Below are 27,314 nucleotides of genomic sequence, written 5' to 3'. Positions count from 1 at the left end.
TCAAATGGCATGTGGCAGTAGAGGTAAAATACCTCACTAGAATTCGTACATCATAATGGATACAACACACTGAAATAACCTCAGACCAACAAAAACAGATTTACGATACATAATAAATATAGGATGAAGTCACTTCATCTACAGCAGCTCAGTATGTGGATGAAGTCACTATGAACAGCAGTAAGACCTTTTATACATTATGGCATACAATCAGTATAGGTTGTGGCACTGAATTAGTACAGATGTTAGATGTGTTAAAAAAGAAAGAAAGAAATAGTGCAGCCTCCCTGTTCACAGTTCATTCATACTGACTACTGGAGGAAACCAGACCCATACATATTCAGTTTTATCTACACGCAGCTTAACTTCTTTATCAAATGACACTTTTCATTAAATGCACAAACAGTGCTATACCCCAATAAGATAATGGCTGACTACATATAGACACACGAGTATAGAAAATCACCCACATGCATATTCTGCCCATTGGGAAAAATGCACTTATGTTGTAGACATCATTGTATCTACAGTATTATTAAAATGACAGATTGATACACATCACATACAGGAAGCACTGAGTCACAGACATGAAAAAATTTCTACACATTTTGGGTTTTGGGCAAAAGGCCTCCTCCTGAAGCACAATCCAGAAAAGCTGGTATTAGTAGGAAGGGCCCAGATGGCACAGGCTGTGGAACAGTCATTGAAGTGAAGCACATTGCGTTGGCTAGCACGTTCAGCAACTGGGTGGTCCTACTGTCTCTTGGTCACAGTTTGCCTTTGGCCATTCATGCAGAAGTAAAGCTTGTTAGTCATCATTCCCACATAGAAGGCAGCAAAGTGCTTGCAGCTGAGTTTATAGATCACAAGACTGTTTTCACAGGTAGTTCTGCCTATGATAGGATACAAGATGCCTGAGACTGAACTGGAGTAGAGGGTTGCGAGAAGATGTATGGAATAGGTCTTTAAGTCTACTGCAGGGATATGAGCCATGAGGTTAGGGGTTGGGGGCAGGGTGCTGTACAGGTTTGGGAAGGATAGTGGCATGGCATGACAAGAGATCATGTACCATATAGGACAGAAGCAACTGAATCAATCACTACCAGGATTTCAGCACCTCTCATGTCACCATGGCTTGAAATGTGGATATCCTGTCCAATGTCCTTCCCACTGCTCCCACAGTGGTACTTCATTGCCCACCAAACCTACACAATATTCTTGGCTATCTCTACTCCACCCCTGCCCTAACCCCAAGTCTCATGGCTTATATCCCTAAAACAGACCTGTTCCACACATCCTCCCACCACCACCACCACCACCACCACCACCACCACCACCACCAACACATACTCCAGTCTGGTTATAGGCATCCCATATCCTTATCAAAGGCAGGCCTACCTGTCAAAGCAGTCATGTGGACTACAAACCCTACACTCCAATCACAGTGTTGCTTTCTAAGTGGGCATGACAACTGACAAGTTGGCTGTCTGCATGAATACCATCCAGTTGCTGAACATCCTACCCAACACAATGTGCTGCACTTCAATGACTGCTTCACAGCCTGTGCCATCTGGGTCCTTTTTACCAACACCAGCTTTAACGAAGTGTGCAGTGGGAATTCTTCTTGCAATATATTCTATGTTCCCGTAACTGCCCTGGCCTCAACCTTCTCTCGTCTCTGTCCTCCACTTTCTTTCCCCTTACATGCTCCCACCCCACCACAGCACAATCTCCTATTCAATCAATGCAGTGCACTCATTGGACATTTTTCCTTTCTCTACTTTTCTACTCTCCCCCCATCCACCCCTCAGACCTCTGACTGCACGTAGCAACCCTAACCTGTCCCCATCAAAGCCCTACTCACTCCCAGAAGCGGCACTACACCTTCCTGCATCCCACCCTGCTTTCTGGCCTCTTCCTCACCCCATGGCTCCTCCTTACCCTACCACCCACTTTGGATTGCTGTTCCCATCAGGTGCAGTTATAACTCAGTCCAGTTACAGCGGACGGTGACAGTGGTCATGTGTGTGTGACTTGTACTCATATGAATGTGCACGTTTTCTACTTCAGAAGGATGCTTTTTGGTTGAAAACTAAATTGTATAGCAGTCTTCCATTGTGCCCGTCTGTGACTCAATGTCTCCTCTATATTGTGTGTAGCGATCTGTCCTTTTCATAATATTCTTGTTTTTCCATTCTGGACTTTCTATAGCGAGATATGATTCTATTATATTTGTTAGAATGTTGTTTACATAAAAAAATTACAACTGCAAAGAATTTTGCCTTTCAGCTGTTGCTATGACAGAAAAATGTTCTGACTCTTAATGCAGCAGCTGGGATTTTTGGAGAAAACTCGACTGTATCCATATTATACATTTTCATTGCACAAATTTTTGAATCAAATACCTTACATGGATAGCATACCCACAGCATTTCCTTTGTCATCAGCACAAGAGCTGGTTTACTCATAATTAGCAACATATACCTCATCTTCTTCGTTAACTCCATTCTTTGATGTCAGATTCAACTGGAAGGAGTGGTACACCAGGCATTGTAGGAAAGACGTTTATTGGAGTTATTTAGCCTTGTTGAGGCTCTCTCTTGCACCTCTGCCTTTTGCTTATGCACCTCAAGATCATTTTTCAGTGCTTCCCTTCGTCCTTTATTTGCAATCTGATTATCAATTCCAGATTTATCACATACTGGTAAAATGCATTGGAATAGGGAAAGTCAGATCAAAATGTTTGTGAAAACATTGTTGGTACAATTCTTAATGAGCTGCAATTCTCTTTCTCTGCAAAAACCCTAAGTACAGATCACTGAAATTATTTTCACATTTTGTATCATACTAAATATAAAATTTAACTTTCATGTTTTACTTACTTTTGTCATCTCCAGAACTACTGCAAATTTGAAACTCCAAATCACAGTCTACTATATTTAACATTCAATGGCCATGGCCCACTACATTACATAACAAAGAGAGTTCACTTCAAAGGAGAACATGAACCTGTCAACAGATGGTAGGGAAATATACATTCCACACCAATCTATCCCCCCTCCAAGATAGATCTGTCTTAGCTATATAACAGGGGTGTTCAATAAGTAAAACAACACTTTTTTTCTCAGCCAATTTCGGTAGACAAAATGCAGAATTTTTTGTGGGACATTATGGAATATTCCTGCTTCAGTCCCTGTAGTTTAATGAAATTCCAATATGTGGCAGTGCTATAGGTACCCTTTGAAATGGCACCTGTAAAGGTGTGTTTCAATCCATTGCCGAGTTTCTTTTTGCAGAAAACCAGAGCATCGCACATTTACATGATGCTTACAGGATGTCTGCGGGGACCTAGCAGTGAACGAAAGCACAGTGAGTCTTTGGGCAAGGTGTCTGCCATCACTGAAACATGTCACGTAAACTTGTCTGATTTCCTTGTGCTGGCCGGCCACATTCAGCTGTGACCCCTGGAACGGCAGACATATTCATTCGAGGTGACTGACAAATCACAATAAAACACCTCGCAGTTCAACTGGATATATCTGTTGGTAGTACTGACACACTCATCCACCAGTTGGCTACTAACAGGTGTATGCCTGCTGGGTTCCTCACCCCTTAACACAAGACTTCCATTTTTAAGGTCCAATAAAGGATGCACTCCACGGGAAGCAGTATCGGGATGACGACGACATTACTAATGTAGGAAGACATTGGCTCCGACGTTGACCACTGGATTGGCAACGTGTGGGCATACAGGCTCCCCCACTAACATGGCGTAAGCCCATCACACTGAATGGTGATTATGTTCAGAAACAGCATTTTGTAGCCAAAAGAGTGGGGAAGAATATGATGTATTAGATTCCTGGATAAAATGAACCTGCTTTCAGAAAAAAATTGTTGCATTACTCATTGAACACCCCTCGTATACATAAATTGGCAATATTGGACATAACTCCTTTTTTACTCAAGTTTCCACATTGTCACATATCTCTAAGAACTCTTTGTCACTGGTCAGATATGAAATCGCTTCGATCTTCTCATTTATAGTAAATTTGGCAACTCAAGATTCTCTTCAGCATGTCATCATCAATATGTACTGATGTCAAACAACAACCCATGATACAATTACTAATACACTCTAAGAGGAAAACTGCCACACACAGCGAGAGTTTTTACTGTTCAACTTCGTGCTTGCCAAACCCTAATTTGGCTAGCAAGGTTGCTGGCATCTCTCCACAACTGAGAACGTTTGGAGCATTATGGCCAGATATAACACCGAGTCATGATGTGCAGACATTCTTATCTCTGTTACCAGTGACTAATCAAACTTGGAAAACAAATTCCCTGAGAATTCCAGGTATGCGGAGAAAGATGATGCCATACGAAGCGCCTACGAAATTTACAGTGAGTGGGTGGGGGTTAAGTATCTCACTATTATGACTTTTATTTCTCAGCTGTAGTTTAACAGCAGTTTTTAAACACTAATATTTATATGGACATTCAAATAATTAACACACTTTGAAATATTAAGTATTTTAAAATTTGTGATTTACAAAGCTCAATAAAGTTAAATTCCAATGTTAGGTTAAAAACACAGATTTTACAAAATTTCTGAAATTCCCTGAGACTTCCCTGGTTTTTCCACGTAAAATGTAATTCCCTGAGAATTCCAGGTTCTTCAGAAGAATCACCAACCTGGACAATGCAAAATGCAGTGACAGTAATGTGGCTGCACTCACTTATCTTTCATGGTTTAAGTTACACAATGGCAAAAGCTTTCGTATGTAAGTGTCATAATACTGGGTTTGAACATCTTTCAGTTCCTTACAAGCTTGATAAAAAAAAATTTTAGAAGGAAATCTTAGTGCCAAGTTCTAAATTGAACAAGTAAACTAATTCATACAAGAAGTTGTCAATGACTAAACAGCAACCTGGGATCAACTTGTGATGTCCTGTCATATGCAATTGTTGTAATGTAATGGCTTCATTCAACCGTCATCCAAGGGCCTCCAACCTCAAGATGAGATTCAAATTGATATTCTTTGCTAACATTACATGCACCCTGTGAATGGAAATGAATCATCATGTCTTTGCTTCAGACCAGTAACAAAGTGCATGAGTCAGAAATGGAAACACCCAAATGGGATAGTCATCAAACACACACTGACCATATACACGCTGACCATATTCAATGCCATCCTTAGAACAATAATTCCAAGAGAAATGAAAAATACAAAGTTGTCTTTAAGGTCCACAGTAATCACAGCCATACTATCAAATAACACACTTAAAATTTTCAACACAGCATTATAGCCCGCATCGCACAGACAACGCTTCCGCGCATAGTGGCAGCTTTGGGGGGGGGGGGGGGGTATGAGAACTGTGCATGCATGGCAGCAGAGAGCAGACAAAGTCCATGTTACTGAACTGCGTTGCTGCGGACAACAGTCAGGCACATTTGCTTACGGTACATCATATTATGTGTTCAAATCTATCAGGGGAATAGTAGATTTTAAAACCAATTTCGATCAGTCGTTATGAGAGAAATATTAATTCACGTCTCGACGACATCACGTCCACTGCTCCACAGATTTATTCTGCATGACGTTGGGAGAAGAGAACAGCTGACACAGCTTTGTGAAGATGTGAAGTACAATTTTTCTCAAAATGACAATTGCCTAATGACAAGATTATTGAAACTGCTTGCAATAATCATCAGTTATTGCTATTTGAAATGTATTATAAGTAAAAATTTAATGTACAACAAAATTAACTTAAAGCACAAACCGAAATTATTATATCTGCGTGACAACTGTTTCTACTCAATGGAATTTTTAAAAATGTGTATAAGGTGTATATGTTGATGTATTTGACTCTAGTTAAGTGTAATCACTGCATGTAAAAAAGAATTAGTGGTGTAAAAGACTATTGTAAAAATGGTCAGTAAATTGTCATATTTTTCACTGTTAGTGAGTATTATGAGTGTAAACTAACTCATTTGAAATTACAGTGAGAGACGGCATTTATAATCCACTGAACAAGCAAACAATTAACCATTATCTGCGAATAACTCCAGGGAATGCTAACCGATAACATTGAGCATACAACATGGCCGGAGAAGCTTAACTTCTCCTTGGGCAACATGTTGAACATTATAGTCCTCATAATTCAAAGGATACAAAGTACTAATCAAAAAGAGTAGGAAGTTCTCATTATTACGTATGCAACGGATATGCTGACAAATGCATTTTTTATACAACGAGTCTTTAAAACTAAGAACTCTGTTCCAAAGTGTACATCGTACTACCATCACCACTTCTATTTGAGTCTATTTCCGAACAATCTGTAAATTTATGATGATAAGTTCAAAGTTTATCTCCATCATCACTTCCCTGTCAAATTATTCTTTCTGAAGCTTTTCAGCATGCCGCACACAATGCGCCCAAGTTATAGGTGGGATGTTGTCTATTGCCTCATGCACAAGTGATTCAGTGTACGTTATCCTGAATGTTGTTTCCCCCCTCCCTCCCACATAGCCCTTTGCTCATTTTAATTCCACAGGGCTAAAACGACAGTGACACGTGGATAAATGCAAAATTGTGTGACGCCAGTCACATGCAAGGAAATCAAATTTGTACGTTCTGTCACACGACTTGTATAAATTAACGAGCTGCAGGAGATCGGCACAAGTCTGGCTTATACTGTGCTTAATATTTTTATTTTTAAGCCAGGGAAAAATATCCACTTTTCTGGTATTTGTACTTGATGTTTTCTCTGTAACAGCTGAATTATAACTAGCAATGACAGATTTCAAAGCAAGGTATGACAAGAATTGTGAATCATGTCATGAAACTGACAGCATTCATTTCCAAATGGAAGTCGCTGCTGTTTTTCTTACATGTGAATACAAGTTTATTCTCAGAAACAAAACCAGAAGAAGAGTCAGCACACAGAATAATTATCTGAGAATCTATTCCAGTGAGAACTTCAAAATTGACAGTACCATCACTCGTTTTCCAACAGATCTTCCTGGAATGATTCTAACTGACCCATGTTGCATCAAGGTAATAGACTGTTGAGCGATCTACTCCTCTTGTATCATGAATCTTTATATCATTCATGTCACTTCTTTGAACTAAAAACTCTCTTCTTAACCTATCTGGAACCAATGTCTTTTAAAAATTCTTTACATTGACAAAGCGCTTAACATTGAAGCCAGTTTTCTCCTGCATAACTGTAACACATTTCTGTGATTTCAGGCATTCATCATTCACATGGAGCACTTTAAAACATAAGTCGTTAAAACAATCCATTTGTGTTACAGCTTCCTTGTAATTTCGATGCTTTCCAGGTGACACAAAACCAACTTTTTCTATGGTTCCTACATCACTGAAACTTTTGTTTACAACTATCTTTACAGTTCTCTTGCCATCACCACATGGTTCTGGAGTCCGTTCTTGTGTCTTCAAATGTCAACAGTAAGAGACCTGATTTCAAATTCACATTCAAAAAAGTTATAAATGCGGTAAATAACTCCCCTCGTCTGCTTGTGAAGCACTCCACATTTATTGTTGTCACCTGACTTTTTTCAATTGCCCTTAAACATATACAGATAAGCATTCACAGCTACACTGCGACAAGGAAAAAAATAAAAAGAAAAAAAAAAAAAAATTGGCAGTTGAATGTATTCATTCGGTTGTCGCGAAGTATGGCAAGAGTGCAGCACGTGGGAGCGAGATTCTTGCTCTATAGCTGAAGCTTGTTACTAGCAGCTCGGAAAGAGAATGAATATTATTGGCTGCCAGTGGCTAGTGGAGAGGGATGCGGAGAATGGCTGAAAATTGGGTTGCCTTCCTAAATGATGCAAACTTTAGTTGATATTACAGTATAGTTCACTGTGTTTCAAGATGGGTAAAACTGACATGAAACCAATAAATTCACACTTGAGGTCTTTATAATGCATGCAGGCCAACAGAAAGCAGTATTACATTTCTTTATTAAATAAAATGTAATTTTGTTTTATATGTGCAATGGGGTAACTTCAGATTAAACTAACAGTTGCCCATCAGTCACTTGTACTACAAGTATAGTGTTATCACATGAGTAACAGATACACATTTCTGCTACATTATTAATTAATTTATAGTAGTACACAACTATGAAATGTCAGTTGTTAGAAACGCGGTATCGTTAACTGCCTCTAAAATTGTCAGTGTGAAGCACGTGGTCCATTTCATATTTGAAATTTTAATTTTATTATCCAAGCAGACAACAGAAACAAAATATAATAATTATTTGGCTTAAAGAATGGAATTTACATAGTGGAACTTATACCACTTCCATCCAGACAATATACATTCTGGCTGTTGTCTCCTGGCATCCACTTTACAACCCTGGCCTCTCCTCTCCACCATGGAACTATTAAGGAGTTTTGACAGTAAAAACACAAAAGGTTGACAGTTCAGTTTCTACAAGAAAGTCCATGAAGCAGTGAAATAGCTTATCATCAAATAATTCTGCCCCACTCCCCCCCTTTTCCGGCAGTGTTGGGAGAATTTTGTAAGACTGTGTCAGAATTCTTCATCATGAGGGAGAAAAAAAAGAACACACACACACACACACACACACACACACACACACACACACACACACTGGTGGGGGGACGGGGTTAGTAAATGAGGACAAAATAGTAAGAACGAGTACCTGTCTTCGCAAACACTATCCACGTGCAGGATAACATCTTGCTCCTCTACTTCCAGTTTAAACTGTTCGTCTAGTTCACCAGAAGTATTTGAATTGGAACCCACTACTGAGCACTCGAAAGCCAAACGATGACATGGCACCATATCATCTGGGATGGGTGCCATCTGAAATGTAAAATTTTTTACATATAACCTTATGCATTCAGTTTCTATTGGTAACTACTTAATTAACATTCACTGGTTCTCCTAGACAATAGTTAAACTTCCCACAGATAATAATCTTTATGGTAAATTTTATAGTAAATAAGATACACTATTTACAGATATATTGACTGTCAAATACCATTTTAATAATGACAGGCTGTAACTAGAATGATGAGCAATGTAACTTCATTTTTTCCTGCCTTATAGCTTGACTATATGCACTATTGTTCTGTAATTACCCCTTTATCTCTTTTAAAAAAAGTCTCTCAACTGTGAAAACATGACATTTAATTTCTACTTCTGGTCTGTCTTTCAGTCCTTGTTTAATCCATCTGCAAAATTTGACAAGCCTAGATCATCACTGTACAAGCACCAATTGAGGACACTGAAGAGGATGTTAAAGACAGCTTTTATGAAGAACTAGATCAACTGTGGGATGAGTTCTCCTCGTATGATACAAAATTAATCATAGGTGACTCTAATGCGAAGATCGGGAAGGAGGAAGCATTCCGGCCTACAACTGGGAAAGAAAGTTTGCATAACATTTCGAATGATAATGGCACAAGGGTGGTTAATTTTGCTGTTTCAAAAGACATGATTGTTGACAGCACATATTTCAAAAGGAAGGACATTCATAAAGCAACTTGGGTCTCTCCGGATGGACACACCCGAAACCAAATTGACCATGTTCTTGTAGATCGGAGATGGCACACTAGTATAGAAAATGTTAGGACTTTCAGGGGAGCAGACTGTGATTCTGATCATTTTCTTGTAGTTGCCAAAGTTCACCAATGGCTATCTACAGCAACATCAAGGTGTCACAATGCAGAACTTGTTAGGTTCGACACTGACAAGCTAAATGATGAAAACTTTAGAAGAAGATACATGATAGAAATTTCAAATAGGTTTGATGCTCTCAGGACACACGAAGATCAAGACGAGGATGTAAATAAACAGTGGATCACTGTGAGGAATAATATCGAAGAGGCAGCGAAGGTCACAATAGGTACAATTAAGAAGAACAGGAGGAAACCGTGGTTTAATGAGGAATACAAGAAATTGGTAGAGGAAAGGAGAAAAGCACGATTAGATTGGGATAGAATGGGAGACAGAAAACGAGAGGAGTTCTTGAACTTGAGAAGGGAAGTTGGTCGTAGGCTACAGGCAAAGAAGAGGGGTTATCTGAACAATCAAATTACAAAAATGGAAACAAACAAAAAACATTAGGGAACTTTACCTAGACATAAATGGGTATAGGAAGGGCTTCAGGGCCAGGACAAATGCACTTCGAGGGGATGCTGGGGGAATACTGACAGACCCCAGTGCTATATTAAGTACATGGAGGGCGCATTTTGAACATCTATTAAATGTACACCAGGAAGCAGGAAATGAACAGGCGTACGAAATACATACAGCAGATCCCCAGATACCTGAGCCAACGTTAAAGGAGTAAGAAATGCAATCAACAAATTGAAAAACCATAAAGCACCAGGATCAGACTGCATAACTGCAGAATTAGTTAAAAATGGGGGACAGAAATTGGTGGAAGTAGTTCACAAAGTGATAACTAAAGTATGGAACTCAGAGATGATACCTGAAGAGTGGCAGGAGTCGATTCTGATCCCAATTTTCAAGAAGGGCGACAAAATGGATTGTAGTAATTATAGAGGGATAGCACTATTACCAGTAAGTTCTAAAATTTTCTCGAATATTCTGCTAAGCAGGCTTACACCATATGCAGATGAAATTGTGGGGGATTACCAAGCTGGCTTTCGGAAGAACAGATCAACTATAGACCAAATATTCAACCTGCGTCAAATTTTGGAAAAGAAATGGGAATACAATAAACCAGTTCATAATCTTTTCATAGATTTTACAAAAGCATATGATTCAGTATTGCAATCACAATTGTACAGAATTCTTTTGGAACTTGGAATACCAAAGACATATGTTAGACTTATAGAAGCGAGTTTGAAAAACACAAAAGGTAGAGTACGCATGAGGAAATTGGAGTCAGGAGAATTTGTAATAAAGAACGGACTTAAGCAGGGAGATGCCCTGTCTCCACTACTTTTTAATTTAGTCCTAGAATATATTGTACGAATGGCAGCAGATAATTCAGAGTGTGTGGAGTTAAATGGAAATATGAAGATATTAGGGTATGCAGATGATCTAAACATCATTAGCGATAGGAAAGAATCTGTAACAGCAAAAGCGAATGCGTTATTCAAGGCTAGTGAAGATGTAGGTCTGAGGATAAGTGAAGACAAAACTAAATACCTGGTTACTACTAGAATGCCAACAGCAGCAGATCAGGAAATGTTAAGAGTTGGAGACCTGCAGTTTGAAAAAGTGAACACATTTAAGTATCTAGGCGTGGACATCACTTCGAGAAATGAGATTGAATCCGAACTGAAGAAGAGATTACGGGCGGGAAATGCATGCTACTTCTCACTGAATAGATTACTTTCATCACGGATATTGTCTAGGAATTTAAAGATTAGAATAAACAAAACTATTATTCTCCCAGTTATGCTGTATGGGTGTGAGACTTGGTCTCTCACTGTGCAAAATGAAAAGCTGTTTCGAGTATTTGAAAACAAAATTTTGAGGAAAATTTTCGGAGCAAAAAGGGATGACACTAGCGGAGAGTGGCGAAAACTGCATAATGAAGAGCTTCACAAACTCTATTCAAGCCCTGACATAATCAGAATTATTAAATCACGTAGGCTGCGATGGGTGGGTCACGTAGCGCGAATGGATGAGGGCAGGGCAGTGTGCAGAGTAGTGGTAGGGCACCTAGAGGGAAAACGTCCTGTGGGGAGACCGAGGAGTAGATGGGAGGACAATGTGAAGGCTGATTTAAGGAGCCTAGGTATTGAAGGTGAATGGAAGGAAATAGCCCAAGACAGGGACAGGTGGCGAAAATACGTTGCTGCAGTAATGGACTCTCAAGTCCGGTACGACTAGTGAGTAAGTAAGTAGATCATCACTAGGGCTTGGATTTTTAAGTATAAATAAATTTTAGTCCTTTATTTTCTTGGACTAGCCTTTTTTAGGTTTAAACAAGCTATTTTAACCTTTTTGGTGTCTTTTAATGAAAAATATAACAAACACTAATATTGACATACAAAATTTAATTATAATTTTGACACAGTTATCCTAGTTCTTTGTGGAAATTTAACAATTAACCATTCCTTACAGCACTCAAAAAAATGCAAAAATAATCGAGATATTTACACATGCTACAATTATTATCTCTTGTTATAATATTTTATTGAGAGGTCTTTTACTGAAAAATTCCTTTCATGTGACAATAACAAAATCTTGAGATGTGTAACTGTGTATGACTACCATCTGTGGCCTAAAGCGACAACTAACAATAAATTTTATATTACTTTTTGATATTGGAGTACACAGTTAAAAATATTTGTAAGTTTTGTAAAGTTAAACTTTTTCTACTGTCTTTCAGTACATTTCTGTAGCCTGAGGAAGATCTTTCTACAGCAACTTTTCCCCTTTCATAATGGCAGACACTTTCTTCGTATCTTCATAGTTGGGATACCTCATCAGAATATTTTTTAATTTTGTGATACATGCTGTACCTACTGAACAAAGTATGTTTTCCAGACACATCTGCACCTCAGAGATCATGTCTACGTATCTATCATTGGTAGAGATGCAGACTCTAGGTGCCAAATTGCAACAGACAGATGTTGGAAGTGAGCTCTTAAAAATTCCATGGATGCAAACGTTCTTGTTATTCATATGGGCCATCTTGGCTTTTTCAATAAAAGCTGATACAATGGAATTGAATGTGTCTACTAATTCTTTGACTTTTTGATAGGGTTCAGCATTAACATAAAGCTGCCAAGAACCAGGTCCACTGATGCTTGAAGTATCAATTCATGTGGGAGGGGAATGTTTGCAGCTATTTCCTTAAAGGACTAAATGTTGTTAGGAGCTTTGAGAAATACTTTCGTAACAGAGGAAATGATAATGTTAACCTTAGCAAAATTAGTTAGGTGCTTCCATTCTTGCTTTGCTGAATGGTAGGACAACAACCGATATATATGTAAAATATATCATGAACACTGTCAGCTGTAAGTTCATCTCCAATTTATTTTAAGTGTCAGTGATATAATACACTAGAGTGCTGCAACGCTCAATGTTTGACCGGTCACAGCTCGCCTGCTGACGGGGGGACCAGCCGCTGTGTCCGGCCCCATACGACTCGGCTCGGTCACGTACTCGCCCCATGTCTGATGTCCGGATTCCGGACACGCGGATAACCGAGCATGACTGGTCACCGCCGACGTCTCACCTCGCCTCGCCCCGGCTCGCTGCACTGTACCATACAAATCCAAAGCATCTCTCTCTCTCTCTCTCTCTCTCTCTCTCTCTCTCACACACACACACACACACACACACACACACAAACAATGTATTTCTCTCTCTCTCTCTCTCTCTCTCTCTCTCTCTCTCTCCCCCCTCCCTCTTTTAATACAAAAGTAACGTTTCCAAGAGCGGGTGCGTAACACAGCTAAATTCATAGAGCACTTTCTTTAATAATATTTACTCCCATCTTCCTAACGTCCGGGAATTTTGTTGTAAATAAAACATTGATCACAAGAGACCAATCTGTGTTAATGTAATGTGTTGTAAGCGTCAAATAGTGCACCTGATTATGCGAATCAGTCCACATGTCAACTGTCGCAGCACAGGTTTTATTAATAACTTCTGCAATAACAGAAGGCATTATGCTGTTTCGTATTACATCAGCTTGTTCTTTGACATGTCTGCTTATAGTAGAGGGATGTGGCACGACATCTGCCACGTTAACTTCTCCATAATGCACACCTAGATGTATTAATGCTTGGCCTAGTTCTCTGAAACCTTCAACGCAAACAGCATTAAAAGGTCTCATATCTTTCGCACACACTGCAACACACTTTGCTGTAATACTGTTTTTTATTACTGCCTGTATCCATGAAGGAGCTGTATCTTTGAGAGGTTTCTTGCAACTGTGTTTCTTTAAATGAGTGGTTCCCGATTGGAAACACAATAATGTGGAGCAGTTTATGCACGATACGTACCCAGTGGACGCACTGTTTTCGTCTACAACCAACAAAAATGTGCTCCATACTTGGCTTTTTAGACCTTCTCGTCTCTTCAATGTATAAACATTGGTTTCAATCTTACGTCTCACTGCACTGGCTTCCTCGCACTGCATGATTACAGAGAGAGAGATACACCACAAATGAGAAGCCTGTACTGGCTGCAGTCTCACACGGATAATGACACGTGTAATGTGTTTGAAGTTACATGCTACATATTCGGTCACGGCTTCTATGCTCGGTTACTAGAACTAGTGCAGGCAGCCTATCCAGTTAGGGTGTGCTCGCCCCATCCTGTATTTTGTGCTTGCTTACTCGGTCATGCAGGACTCTATAATACACCATGATCACGTGCTAAACAACAAAATTATCAACAATATTATCAATAAGACTTACATAAAACAACGGTACAAACTGTAGATACATGTGAGCATGTCAGTCAGTAAATAATATTATTTTAGTAAGTCTGAAAGTGTGGCCACCACCATGTACAGATATTCCTCAAGTGATGTTTCCTATGTAATAGGAAAGCTGATAATATAAAATGTAAAAATAAGAAGCCTCTGAACATGAGTAAGCCAATAACAAAGTATATGTTCTTTGTACACCACACAAAAGTTAAAATGTCAGCAAACAAATAAATTAACAGATATAATACAAGTCTACACTCCCTACAAATAAACTTACCAATAAATAGGTACAACATCAAAATAAAATATGTCATAAGACTATAAGCATGCGGCCTGAGGTGTTAACTCATGACTAAAATAAATTAGAGACAATTTCTAAAAGTAAAGGAATAAAAACTCTAATGTTTTACTAGCAGTATTGATATCGAGGCATACTGCCAAATCAATATCACACAATAGGTATAGGTAAATAGCAAACAGAAATCAATAGAAGACACCATTGTTAAATACAAAAAAAGTGAGCTACATTAATACCATCTGCAAATACAATGTATTTACATAACTCAGCTATTTATGTAAGCAGGCCAACATAAAAGAGAATCCACTAATCAAACCTAACAATTACAGTAATGTACTATGCACAGTGTTACACAAAAGAACTCAGAAATATGTGCACTGCCAGCCATTCTACATCTGAAGAAAAGTTTAGAAAGCAAAACTGGTCCAGTCAAAGCACAAACAGCTACGTAAACCACCTTCATACTTGGATTAAGTATATGGATATGAATAACCTTAAACAACATTATCGTGGTAGGGGTGCAATTTGTTAGTAATCAGGTACACTGAAATATGTGCCTGAACCAAATGAGCAAGCTGCTAAATGTGTAATCAAGAGTAAGTGCCTTGTGTGTCCTCTACAATAAATTACAAATATTTATTCTGTCAAGTAAGAGGGTGGTCTTCATTATACCCAGATAGTAAAGGATATTGCCTTAGTTCTTTCACAGCCCAATAGAGGGAACCTTCAGCCTTCATACAACGTGCATAAATCATTAGTTTACTCTGAATTCTAGACTGACACACACACACACACACACACACACACACACACTAAGAGACATGAGTGCAACTTGTGCATCATATTTGGACGCTGTGTTCCTCTGCAGCAAGGTCTGAAAATGAGTCCCGCTGCAGCATCTAAATATATGGGGAAATCAAAGCCATTAGTACAAAAGTGGGTACCACTCTATAAATTGGTTAAAAACGTGGATGACTTTTGAGAACATGGCTCAGTCATTACAATGACTCCAAAGGTGGAAATAATAGTTATTAACATTTTTTAGGAAACCATTTCCTAACAGTGTGTCAAGCACAAACAAAATTTGCTTTGAAACAGTTGTCACTGCAAATTCAATATATGTGGAGGTTTCTTCCACGCGAGTACGCGGAAAACTGTTTCAAGCCTGCCTCACAGATGCCAAGCAATTATCAACACTTTGGGTGACTGGATGTATTATTATCTGTAACTACATTATTTTTGTTCGTGAGTGTGTGTGCATGTGTGACGTGCACCCTGTGACAATCACATATCGACATTCCATCCTATAAAATGAGCCTTGCAGTGACAAGTAACATATAGAACAAGACGTCAACAAAACACCGTTGTCAGTCATGGTAAACTGAACCTAAATGAGCAGATATATTACAGAACAAGATGCCACACATTAAGTAAGTAAAACAATCTAAGATTATAACTAGAGGCACCCGTTTGTGGTGAAAATTTTTGCCCGATTTTGTCACTTTTAAAAAGTTATTTCGGTATATTTTTCGCTAGTTTCTTTTCCGTTTAGTCAATAATTTTGCTAAATTTTATTTCCACTTTTCAGCAGTAAAAGGTAAAGGAAATACATTTATGGCACATTTGCAATGAAAAATCTTTTATTTTACATAAATTGATAAAGCACAAAAATTATAAATCTTATTAAAACACAAATACCAAATCATGAAAGTTTGGAAAACATTTATCCTGTCCTAGTCTATGTACACAACACACAAGTCAGTCTGAGAAAGACAAGGACACCATGACTTCCACATTACTGGGAGTCAGAGCTGTTCTCCTGTCAGACATTATATTACAATATCTAGAAAATGATCTCTCACTATCAACATTACTGACTGGGATCGATCCACAAAGCCTTCGCTGCAGCTTCCACAAGAAGTCCATACTCTGCTTTCAGGGAAAGAAGAATACCAATCACATCAACATCTTTACCTTCTCTACCAGAACTAGCTACTAAATCCCTAAACAATGTGTATGGTACAAGAAATTCCGACGTTGCAAGTTCTTGTAGAATGAGAATTTTCTTTATCAGCTGAAAGATTTCATCACTGTCTAAATTGCCTTTTATTATGTTTCTCGGATCAAACAATTTACCTATAGAAGAAATGACAATTTTTCCTGTATCACACTCCATCAAATGGTTCCGTTTTGTAAGACTTGCTCTACCTACAGATTGAAATAGTGATGTTAACTGTACTTGCATATGTTCTGACAGTTAAAAAAAAATTGCATCCTCTAGGAACTTAAAGCTCTTTGCAAGGTCACCAAGCTTAGACTGCAGAAGATGAATTAATGGTATCTTGGAGCCATCTAATGCCAGCAGCAAATTGCAACATTTTGAGCAGTGCTCAACAAGAAAAATAGCTAGGCATTGAATTTTTTTGCTTCAGTAGAAGTCAAAGCTTTAAAATAATTGACAGCTACATTCTCATCTTCAACAGTTTCAACAAATTCTACTGTGTCACAGAGATATTCTCCAAGGTACTCAACACCTTCAAACGACGAGTTCCACATGGTGATGACAGGAATAGGGAAAAGTTTAGCTTTTGTGAGTACACATACATATTTCTGAGCTAAGAACTGAATGTATGCATGCTTTCTCTTTCAGGTATTAAGGATGATGTGTTTTGTCTGTAAAACACAATGGTTCAAATCACAAAGTTGCACAGCCCACACATTGCCAACCAAATTTATGAGCCCAGCATTGTGCGTGTACTAACCCTTCTGAAACTAAAACCCTAACTGCACTTATATACTTTCCCATATAACTGGCTGAATCTGTAGAAACTACATTTCTGTACTGAATTTCAAGTTTCTGTATTACACTCATAATTGCTTGTGCACATTCTGTTGCATTTGCATTTGCAATGACTTTCACTTCCCCCAACAAATAATTTCTGGACTGCACCATCGCCACAACTAAGTACTTTTATCAGAACCACGAACACACACTGCCCTTTTCTGTCTGTCGTTTCACCACAAAGAATTGAAACTCTTTCGTCTTTCACAGCTCCTTTTAATTTTTCCTCTTCTTCTTTGATGATTCGAGGTATGTAACATTCCCGTAGTCTTACAGCTGAGGGTAAGTCTCCAGCACCTTAAAAATGCCAATAGAACTGCTATTAGAGTACTATGTAACGAATTAAATTACCACATTATGCAATTAGGCCTATAAGACTTTTTTAAGAGGGTGCTCGAGGAAAAATTATTTTTAATATAGGCCTATTCTAACCAACAAAAATTATTGGCTATCGAGATTACCTAATCTTTGCTGTGATTAGCAGTCGGTAAATTAATTATTACACAAACCTGGTATGTATTTGTTCATCCATTCTCTCAGCTTTGGGTGATCAACTTTTTGCATTGGAATGTAAGCCTCAATGAAATCTCGAGTATTCTATAAAATGAATTATTCTTTCTCATTTTTCGCTCGTTTTGCCACTACAGTGACTTCTGTGAGCGTAGCTTGTCTTTTTATACCAGTAGTTGTTAGTGCCTTCTCTTTGTTCTTCTTATGGGAAGTACTGTTATTAATGTGTTTCAGGCACGCGTCCTTCCTCTGCCACTCAATACGCACATTGCAGTATTTGCACATAAGTATCTTCCTACTTTTGTCGAAAACATAAAACCCTTCTGACGAAAATTCCTTTTCTCGATTAAAAACTGTCGCTACCATATTAATCATCTGTACCACGAAAACAAAACACAAAATACCATACTTAATGCGCCGGCGATCCACAACGATTTCCAACACACAATACTGCATACATCGCCAGAACATTGCAGAATGTCTTTGGAAAACTATATATATATATATAAAAGAAAGATGATGAGACTTACCAAACAAAAGCGCTGGCAGGTCGATAGACACACAAACAAACACAAATATACACACAAAATTCAAGCTTTCGCAACAAACTGTTGCCTCATCAGGAAAGAGGGGAAGGAGAGGGAAAGACGAAAGGATGTGGGTTTTAAGGGAGAGGATAAGGAGTCATTCCAATCCTGGGAGCGGAAAGACTTACCTTAGGGGGAAAAAAGGACAGGTATACACTCGCACACACACCCATGTGTGGATGGATATGGGTGTGTGTGCGAGTGTATACCTGTCCTTTTTTCCCCCTAAGGTAAGTCTTTCCGCTCCCGGGATTGGAATGACTCCTTATCCTCTCCCTTAAAACCCACATCCTTTCGTCTTTCCCTCTCCTTCCCCTCTTTCCTGATGAGGCAACAGTTTGTTGCGAAAGCTTGAATTTTGTGTGTATATTTGTGTTTGTTTGTGTGTCTATCGACCTGCCAGCGCTTTTGTTTGGTAAGTCTCATCATCTTTCTTTTTAGATATATTTTTCCACGTGGAATGTTTCCCTCTGATTGTATTACCGTAACTCCAATTGAATTTCCGCAGTTAAGTTCTAATGACGAGATTTTGGAAAGTTTCATCAATTATTTCGCGATTTGGCTTAAAAGTAAATAGTTTCGCGTTTTCAGCAAAATGTGTAAAATTTCGTGAAAATTTCGCAATTTCGCGCTTTGCGAAAAAACAGGTGCCTCTAATTATACCCAACTGTTAGCTATAGAAGTGTACTGTCCATTGCACCAGCTCACAGCATAAAAATATAGGTCATCATACCAACTGTTCTATGTTCAAAGGGGCATAAAACGAGTTTATACTAAATCAGGTGCTGATGTGCATATGCTCCACAGAACTAAATGAAAACCTCACTACTGAACTTAAAACTGTACGATGTAGTGCTAGCAGATCTATCTAGCACACATTTTACTGTTTAAACAATGGAATATCCAGGATGGAATGTAAAAGACATGTGTGCAAGTTGCGTTTGCATGAGAGTGCATGTGTGTTTGCGTTTCTATTGCTGACAAAGGCCTTAAGGGCTGAAAGCTATAATTGTGTGAATCTTTTTGTTGTGCCTATCGCGACTCAACATTTTACTGTTTAAGATGCATATTCATAAGTGCTTTAGTAGACTGATTTTGAGAACATTTAGATGATTTTCTGAATAAATAAGATCAACAGATGATTTAAAATGGAAGTGCCATCTATGAAAATATGGCACATCTTATATAAGTATAAAGTAAATGTCAATCTTAAGCCAAGCGTTAATTACCCAACACTGCAAGAAAACTACCACTACTTCAGATCTGAACTAAAGAGGTGGTAGTAGTTCATGAAAGTATTATAAATAATAAAACAGGAAAGTGGGACAGAAAAACTACAACAATTCTAGAAATAATATGGTTGGGTGCACTATAATGTATAAAACAGATGCAGTATGAAACCCAACTGCTGTATATAGTACCATGGAATGACCTATTCGGATTTGACTGATGGAGAAAACCTAGCTGACTCCATTATCATCAGGACATACTGTACTATACGAATGAAGACATCCTACACAAACAATGAAAATCTGCATTGTCCACCAATGAATGACCATACGATCAGGAATAGTTAGTCTAAGCCATAAAAGCACAATGTCACACAAAGACCATATGTAGAAATGAAATCAACAAATGACATGGTAACCAAACAATGAATAATATATTCCACGGAATCCTGTAAAGTGTAACCACGTATCATCAATATAGTTGAAATCATGGTAGTGATTGAATATAGAGAATTAGTCACAACCAAAACATAATATTACTGCCTGACCTTCATAAGAAGGCAACAAGATAGCAAATAAGACCTACATATGGCAAGATCAAAACCACCCACGTGTATACTACATAGTGGCTGAATTTTCAAACGACAAACATATGTATGTCATATGTGAAAGTAACAAGTCTTCACACCTAGTTAGGACATACAACAATGTAGTCAAGTACTGAACATCAAGTAATAGTAAGACAGTCAAACATATGTGAATATCTGTTTCTTTTTTAACCCAGCGTGGTAGTGCAATTTCATTTGATATATTTGACTGTTCCCTTATAATTTTCATGTGTATCTGATCATCTACCTCTGGTTGAAAATTGTTATTAACTGCAATGTCTTTGAAGACGTGTATTTCACACTCCCTTCACTTCTCCCGGTCCAGTGGGATTATAAGCATCAAACTGATCAAACTGTAGAAAAATGCCATTTTGTATTTCTCAAATTGAAAGGAATAATAGCACCTGTGGTGGTCAGTTTCTCATATATAACACCCAAGAAATTGATTTATTTTACTGTGTTCTTCAATTTCTTCTCTAATGGTGATATTGTGGTGTAAACTGTTGAAAACACGCATAATGTGTTGCAGGTCATTGTCTTTATGTTCATATAGCAATACAGTGTCGTCAACATATCTATAATAATATAAAATGTGTCTCGGAACATCCTGACACTATCTTAAGCAAATCGTCTCTAGATGTTTTAGAAAAATATTAGCCAGGGTACCAGATAGGCAACACCCCATGGCTATTCCATCACATCATTTATATATTTGTCCATTGAAATAAAAACAATTATAAGATAATATTAACTAATGTAACCTTACAAAATTATCTATTTCACCTGGTGTCAGACATTGGAGTTTTACAAAATTCTTTCTTACAACTTTCGTCTACCTGAACACTGGTACATGTCTGTTACGTCTAAAAACACCAACTTAAAACCTCCTGGGATCTGGGTGCCTCTGATTTTATTTATGTCGTCATGAGCATTCAGCAAGGAATACTGTTGTTCAAAGGTATATTTTTTAACCAAAATTTATTCAAAGGTATATTTTTTAACCAAAGTTTATTCAAAGGTATAATTTTTAACCAAAATTTATTCAATCTGGTACTTTATCTATATGCTGGGCTCTCTCTATAATTAACAGTTGGTCTCGCCAGATAATTTTCTTTATGAATCTTTGGCTGTGCTCACAAATTAGGTGCATCGGGATTCATTACATTACCTGTTTTACGGAATTTCTCATCAAAAAGGAAAGTAGCTGTTTTCAAGGTATTCTTAATTGGACCACTTACTAGTTGGATGTACCCTACTATCAAATTTGGCCACCGTGGCATTAGCTATAGCTGTGCCACAACTGTCGGTACCCTTGTCAGCTGAAAGCTGAATACAGTGGTCACCAATGTGTTTTAATATCAACAATAGCATTTTCATACACTTGTTTCAAGCAATTTTTGCACAGTATCAATTTATCTGGTACACAGTGGCCACTGATACTCACCAGGAAGCCTTTAGCACATTCTAAGGCACATCAGCCAACACTAAAGGCTCACCCAAGTTTAGATTAAAGCTGTCCACTGCCCACTGCACTACTTGTCACAAAGGAAATTAACTGCTGACACTCTTGTATGTCCTCTTGCTTAGTGATGCTTGTATGGTAGTGCAGAATGATTGTGTTGAAGGAAATGTGACATGGCTGACATAAAATTAAAAGAAACAAACACTAAGAAGATGGCGGTAACTGAAAAATAATGATGTCAAACTTCAATTGAATAACATATGCATTTCAGTAAACTAAATTTCAATTTGAAAATTTGAGGGAAGAAGACTGGTAGATAACATAAATGATAAAAAAACCTGTTCTTACTTTCTTGTTTTTGACAAGTTTGGCACTTGTGAAAATATATCTCTCTAATGTCAAATGGTATTTAACTAAAGGCTATCTGGGTTTGTCCCAATGCAGCAGCATGTGGACATATTCTCAAAGCTACAATTTGTCACATACAGTGTTGAGTACAGTACTGACTATATCTCTTACACCTTCCAACATATAAAAGTAAGTTGACTCAAGTGTCCCCGATGCAGCAGTGTGCTGACACATTATTGAATTATACGGACAAACAACATTGCACCACACGCAAGCTCGATTTCAGTGCAGTGTGTAAATTTAATTATTGAGCTTTTTCTTAAAATGTGCAGCTTCACATTATTGTTTTTCCTTAGTATTAATTCTGAAAATATATTGAAAAACTGTGTTTTTCTGCAAAAGACTTAACCCCTATCTTTACTGTGAAAGTCTTATTTACTCCTTTTTAGGATATGTAAGGTTAAAACATTCAAACCTGAGCCCTACACATCACATTGGTATCATGTTCTTGCATCATTTGACATGCTAGTGCGACCTGCCCTTCCCATCATTTGAGGACTTTACCTTGTGTAGTTACAGCACACTGAATAAGCTAACAAAGTGTGAATGTAGGGTCGAAGATGGCTCTGGCATGGTATTTGCTTCTTTCTGTGTAGTCTAGGAGTTGTGTTATTGCAATTTAAAATTTTGCTCTCTCTTCGGGAGATGACTCGTAGGCAGTACAGCATTTCAGAAGAGGAGCCTATTACAAAACTTGTAAACTGTGTTTTATACAAAAGTTCGGAGTTCACTGATATTTCAGGTGACTAAAAGGCCATGACAATATTGATGACAACAGTAAGAAAAGTGCAACAAACTGTTCATTTATATTCTGGACATATGGATATTCAATTATGATACCTAGCACCATAACCTCTTAAGACTAGACTAGATTAGATTCAGTTTTCGTTCCATAGACCCAGAAAATAAGACGATTCTCGTGGGTGTGGAACATGTCAGAAAGTATAATATAAAAAACATAAAACATTTGAATATAATACTTACTACCCTGACCATTTGTCAGAAGACTGTCAAAATAGGTAAATACAATACAGTAAATTGGAATAGCTAATACTTAGAGAATTAATATGCTGTCAGAAAAAAAACATTGTTATGCAGCACAAATAAATTTATCATACACAAAATACCTAATCTTGACTCTTGTCACCAAGTGCTGTCAAAAATGAAATGTAACAGACATTTTTAATTAAGCTGGCCTAATAATCTTTGTTAAGATATTCATCTATAGAGTAGGAGAGTTGCCTATCAAAAAGTCTTTTGAACTCTGTTCAAATTGTGCTTTATCTGAAACCAAGTTTTTAATGGCTGCTGGCAATTTATTGAGAATGTGTGTTCCTGAATACTGCATCCCTTTTTGGACCAAGGTAAGTAATTTTGGATCTTTATGTATACTGTTCATATTCCTTGTATTGGTACTGTATATTGAGCTATTGGTTGGAAATAGAGATGTATTACTTGCAACAAACTTCATTAAGGAATAAATATACTGCGAAGCAGTGGTTAGAATACAAAGTTCCTTGAACAGGTTTCTACATGATGTTCTAGAATTTACACCACAAATGATTCTTATTACACGCTTTTGCACGCTAAAAACTTTTTCTCGGTTTGATGAGTTACCCCAGAATATGATCCTGAATGACATAATAGAATGAAAGTAAGGAAAATATGGAAGTTTTTTTTTTTTTATATTTATATCTCCTACAGCTGACATCATTCTCACTGCAAGTACACACTTGTTTAAGCGCTTAAGCTATTCTGTGGTACGTCCTTCCCAACTAAATTTATTATCGAGTTGCAATTCCAGAACACTGTCAACCTATTCGATCTGCATGTCTTCATATGTTATACACATGCTGGAAGGAAATCTCTTACAGGTTCTGAACTGAATATGATGGGTCTTTTCACTGTCTTTAACGACAGTGAAATAGTTTCACAACATCTATTAACGTCAGGGAAAATTTGATTAGTAGCCCTTTCTAAATCTGTATTTGACTAGCTACTTATGAACCTCTTGTGGGCCCCTGTTCACTAATCTGGGTATTATCCAGCCTGCATTTGGATTAGACTTCCTTAACGCTTGTGCAGAAAGGTGTGCATGCAGTATACTGCTGCATCCATTTTTAATAAGCTACCACAAGAATTCAAAAACCTTAACAGTAATCCACATGCTTTCAAATTGAAAACAAAGAGTTTCCTCATGGGTCACTCCTCCCATTCTGTTGAGGAGTTCTTTGAAAAATTAGGCTAATTCTTATGTTATATTGTTGACTGCATTTATTTAAACTTGTGGCTTGACTTTTTCTGGATTCATAGACATTTTATTTTTGTCTATTATTACTATTATGTTGTAATTTCATGTACTGACATGTTCCATGACCTTTGAGATTTGTTTCTCAATTTGGTTGGTTGGTTGGTTGGTTGGTTGAAAAGGGGGGAAAGGGACCAAACTGCTTGGTTATCGGTCTTTTGCTCCTGTTAAAGCAATCATACAGGGGAAAGAAGAAAACAAACGAAACGGAGAGTACAATACTGAAATGAAGGAAATATGACAAGAATGACAGAAAGGCAACAAACACTACAAAGAACAAAGGAGAACAAGAAAACCACAGAGTGATGCAAGAAAAAATGTAGAAGAGATCAAAATAAAAAAGCAGATTACCATGGCTAGCTGACCATGAGAATAAAAAGAAGAAGCCAGCCACTCTGCAACACATTAAAACCTCTCTAAAAGCAATAGGGTGGAGGACACAGAGGGACAAAGGACTTGTCCTGAAACTTAGATCAAATGATCAAACCCACCCTCACAAATAAAACGTAAAACTAAAGCTGCTGTTGAGGCACTGTTGCCCAACACAGAAGGTAGGGTGCTGGGAAAGTTAAAAGTCCACCTCAGAGCGGATAAAAGTGGGCAGTCCAGCAAGATGTGGATGACAGTCAGAATGGAGCCACAGCGACACCGAGGTGGCGCCTTGCGATGGAGGAGGTAACCATGTGTCAGCCATGTATGGTCAGTGCGGAACCGGCATAGGGCAACAGATTCCCTGCAAGTGACTCGCATGGATTACCGCCAAACATTTGTTGTCGCCTTGATAGCAAGGAGTTTATTTGGTGTACTCAGGGTGCGTCACTCAGTATCCCAGTTCGCGAAAGCTTTGCGGCGGAAGACCACTTGCAAATCGGTCTCCAGCAGGCCAATCTCCAGAGATGGTTTACTTTACTGGTGGCCTGTTTGGCCAGGTAGTCAACAAGTTCATTGCCCAGTATCCCAATATGTTCTGGGGTGCAAATGAACGTCACTGAGCGTCCACTGGTTCAGAGGGCATTAAGAGACTCCTGCATTAACAGTACCAAAGGATGCCTAGGGAAGCACTGGTCGAGAGCTTGTAGGCTGCTAAAGGAGTCACTACAAATGATGAAGGACTCACCAGAGCAGGAGCAGATATGATCAAGAGCATGATAGATGGCAACCAACTCTGCAGTGAAAATGCTGCAGCCATCCAGAAAGGAGTGTTGTTCAGTATGGCCAATGTGACCATAAGCCTAGCCAACATGACCGTCAACCAGTGATCCATTGGTGTAGATTATTTCTGAGCCCTCAAACTCGCCAGAAGAGAGATAAAATTCCAACGAGGGCCTCAGGTGGAACTGAGCCTTTGGGGGCTTGCAATAGGTCCAGCCGAAGCTGTGGTCGAGGTATGGTCCATGGAGATGTATGGAAGTGGGCCTGCATAAAGGTGGTAAGGGGAAAGCGTCGAGTTTATGAAGAAGTGACCGGACATGGACGGTGAAGGGATTCCCAGCTCTGGGCCGCTGTTGCAGGAGATAGACTGCCGTGTTGGGGAAAAGATGACGGTAATTTGGATAGCGATGTGAACTATGGATGTGGGCAATATAATTTGTGAGCAATAGTGGCCCCCGGAGCCGCAATGGAGGAATGCCAGCTTCCATAAAGAGGTTGTTCAAGGGGCTAGATCGGAAGGCTTCTGTCGCGAGGCGACTCAATTTGGTCCTACGGAACTTGAGATGTAAATAAAATATTCCATTGTACTGTTCACCGAACCTGATAACGCCAAGCTCTCAGTAACTGAAATGAAGTACTTGTTTAAAAGGTTTGCAACAATACAAGCACTTGTCACCAAAGTCTCATTTATTTTTAGAACTATCTTTTCCTCTACCTTTTCTGGCCCCACCTGTCTCTATCTTCACTATATCCCATACAGTTTTTACTTTTTAACCCGATGTAATTATCTTTTTCTCATAATAAAGCTGCTTCGATTTCTGGATTACTTGCTTCAACATTTTGCAGTATTCTTTGTAAAGCATTACAAAGCTAACATCAGAGCTGCTCCTAGATAGTAGATACAGTCTCCTGTTTGTCCCACATAATATCTTTATTCCTTGAGTAATTCATGTTTTATTTTTTGACTTCTGTGTGATTTGAGTTACCTTGAGGGAAAAAAAATTTCTAAAGTGGAGGTAACTATTAATGAATGCTTTGTATTTTCCATTTGAGTCTGAAGTATTATAAACATCTATCCAGTTCATGTCTGAGTAATTTCCCGAATTTCTCAATGTTTTACTTATTTATTACCTTCCTGTGCTCAGATTTAAGAGATTTTTTTTTTTTATTCTGAGAAGTTTCAACATTTAACACAACAAGATGCTGCATGTCGTTATCAGGTAGCCCATTTACTATTGGTTTTGTGATATGGCTTTTTCCCTAGATTTGTGTACAAAAATATTATCTAAAGAAGTCTCAGAGCATTTACATATCCTAGTTGCAAATTTCATAGTAGGAACTAAATTGAATGATACTGTTACTGAATGCAATAATTGTTCACCGATTCCTTGTTTTTTACTGTGGGATGGGACAAGGGAGTTTCCAGATATTTTTATGAAGAGATTAAAATTTCCTGAAGGTGATCTGTATATACCTGCTA

The 27,314-nt window shown here is 38.2% G+C and overlaps 1 protein-coding gene across 1 annotated transcript in view; it reads right to left on the bottom strand.

Annotated features, from left to right (window-relative positions):
- Window positions 1–27,314, bottom strand: part of LOC126253238 (uncharacterized) — a 176,173-nt gene that overhangs the window by 5,211 nt on the left and 143,648 nt on the right. Inside the window, exon 10 of the mRNA XM_049954425.1 lies at window positions 8,701–8,864. Coding sequence (XP_049810382.1) covers window positions 8,701–8,864 — 164 coding nt within the window. The remainder of the gene's footprint in view (window positions 1–8,700; window positions 8,865–27,314) is intronic.

Source organism: Schistocerca nitens, chromosome 4 (genome assembly GCF_023898315.1).
Source record: "Schistocerca nitens isolate TAMUIC-IGC-003100 chromosome 4, iqSchNite1.1, whole genome shotgun sequence".
NCBI classification, from domain to species: domain Eukaryota; kingdom Metazoa; phylum Arthropoda; class Insecta; order Orthoptera; family Acrididae; genus Schistocerca; species Schistocerca nitens.
Note: the sequence above shows the minus strand (reverse complement) of the source record. Positions and strands in the feature narration are given on the sequence as shown.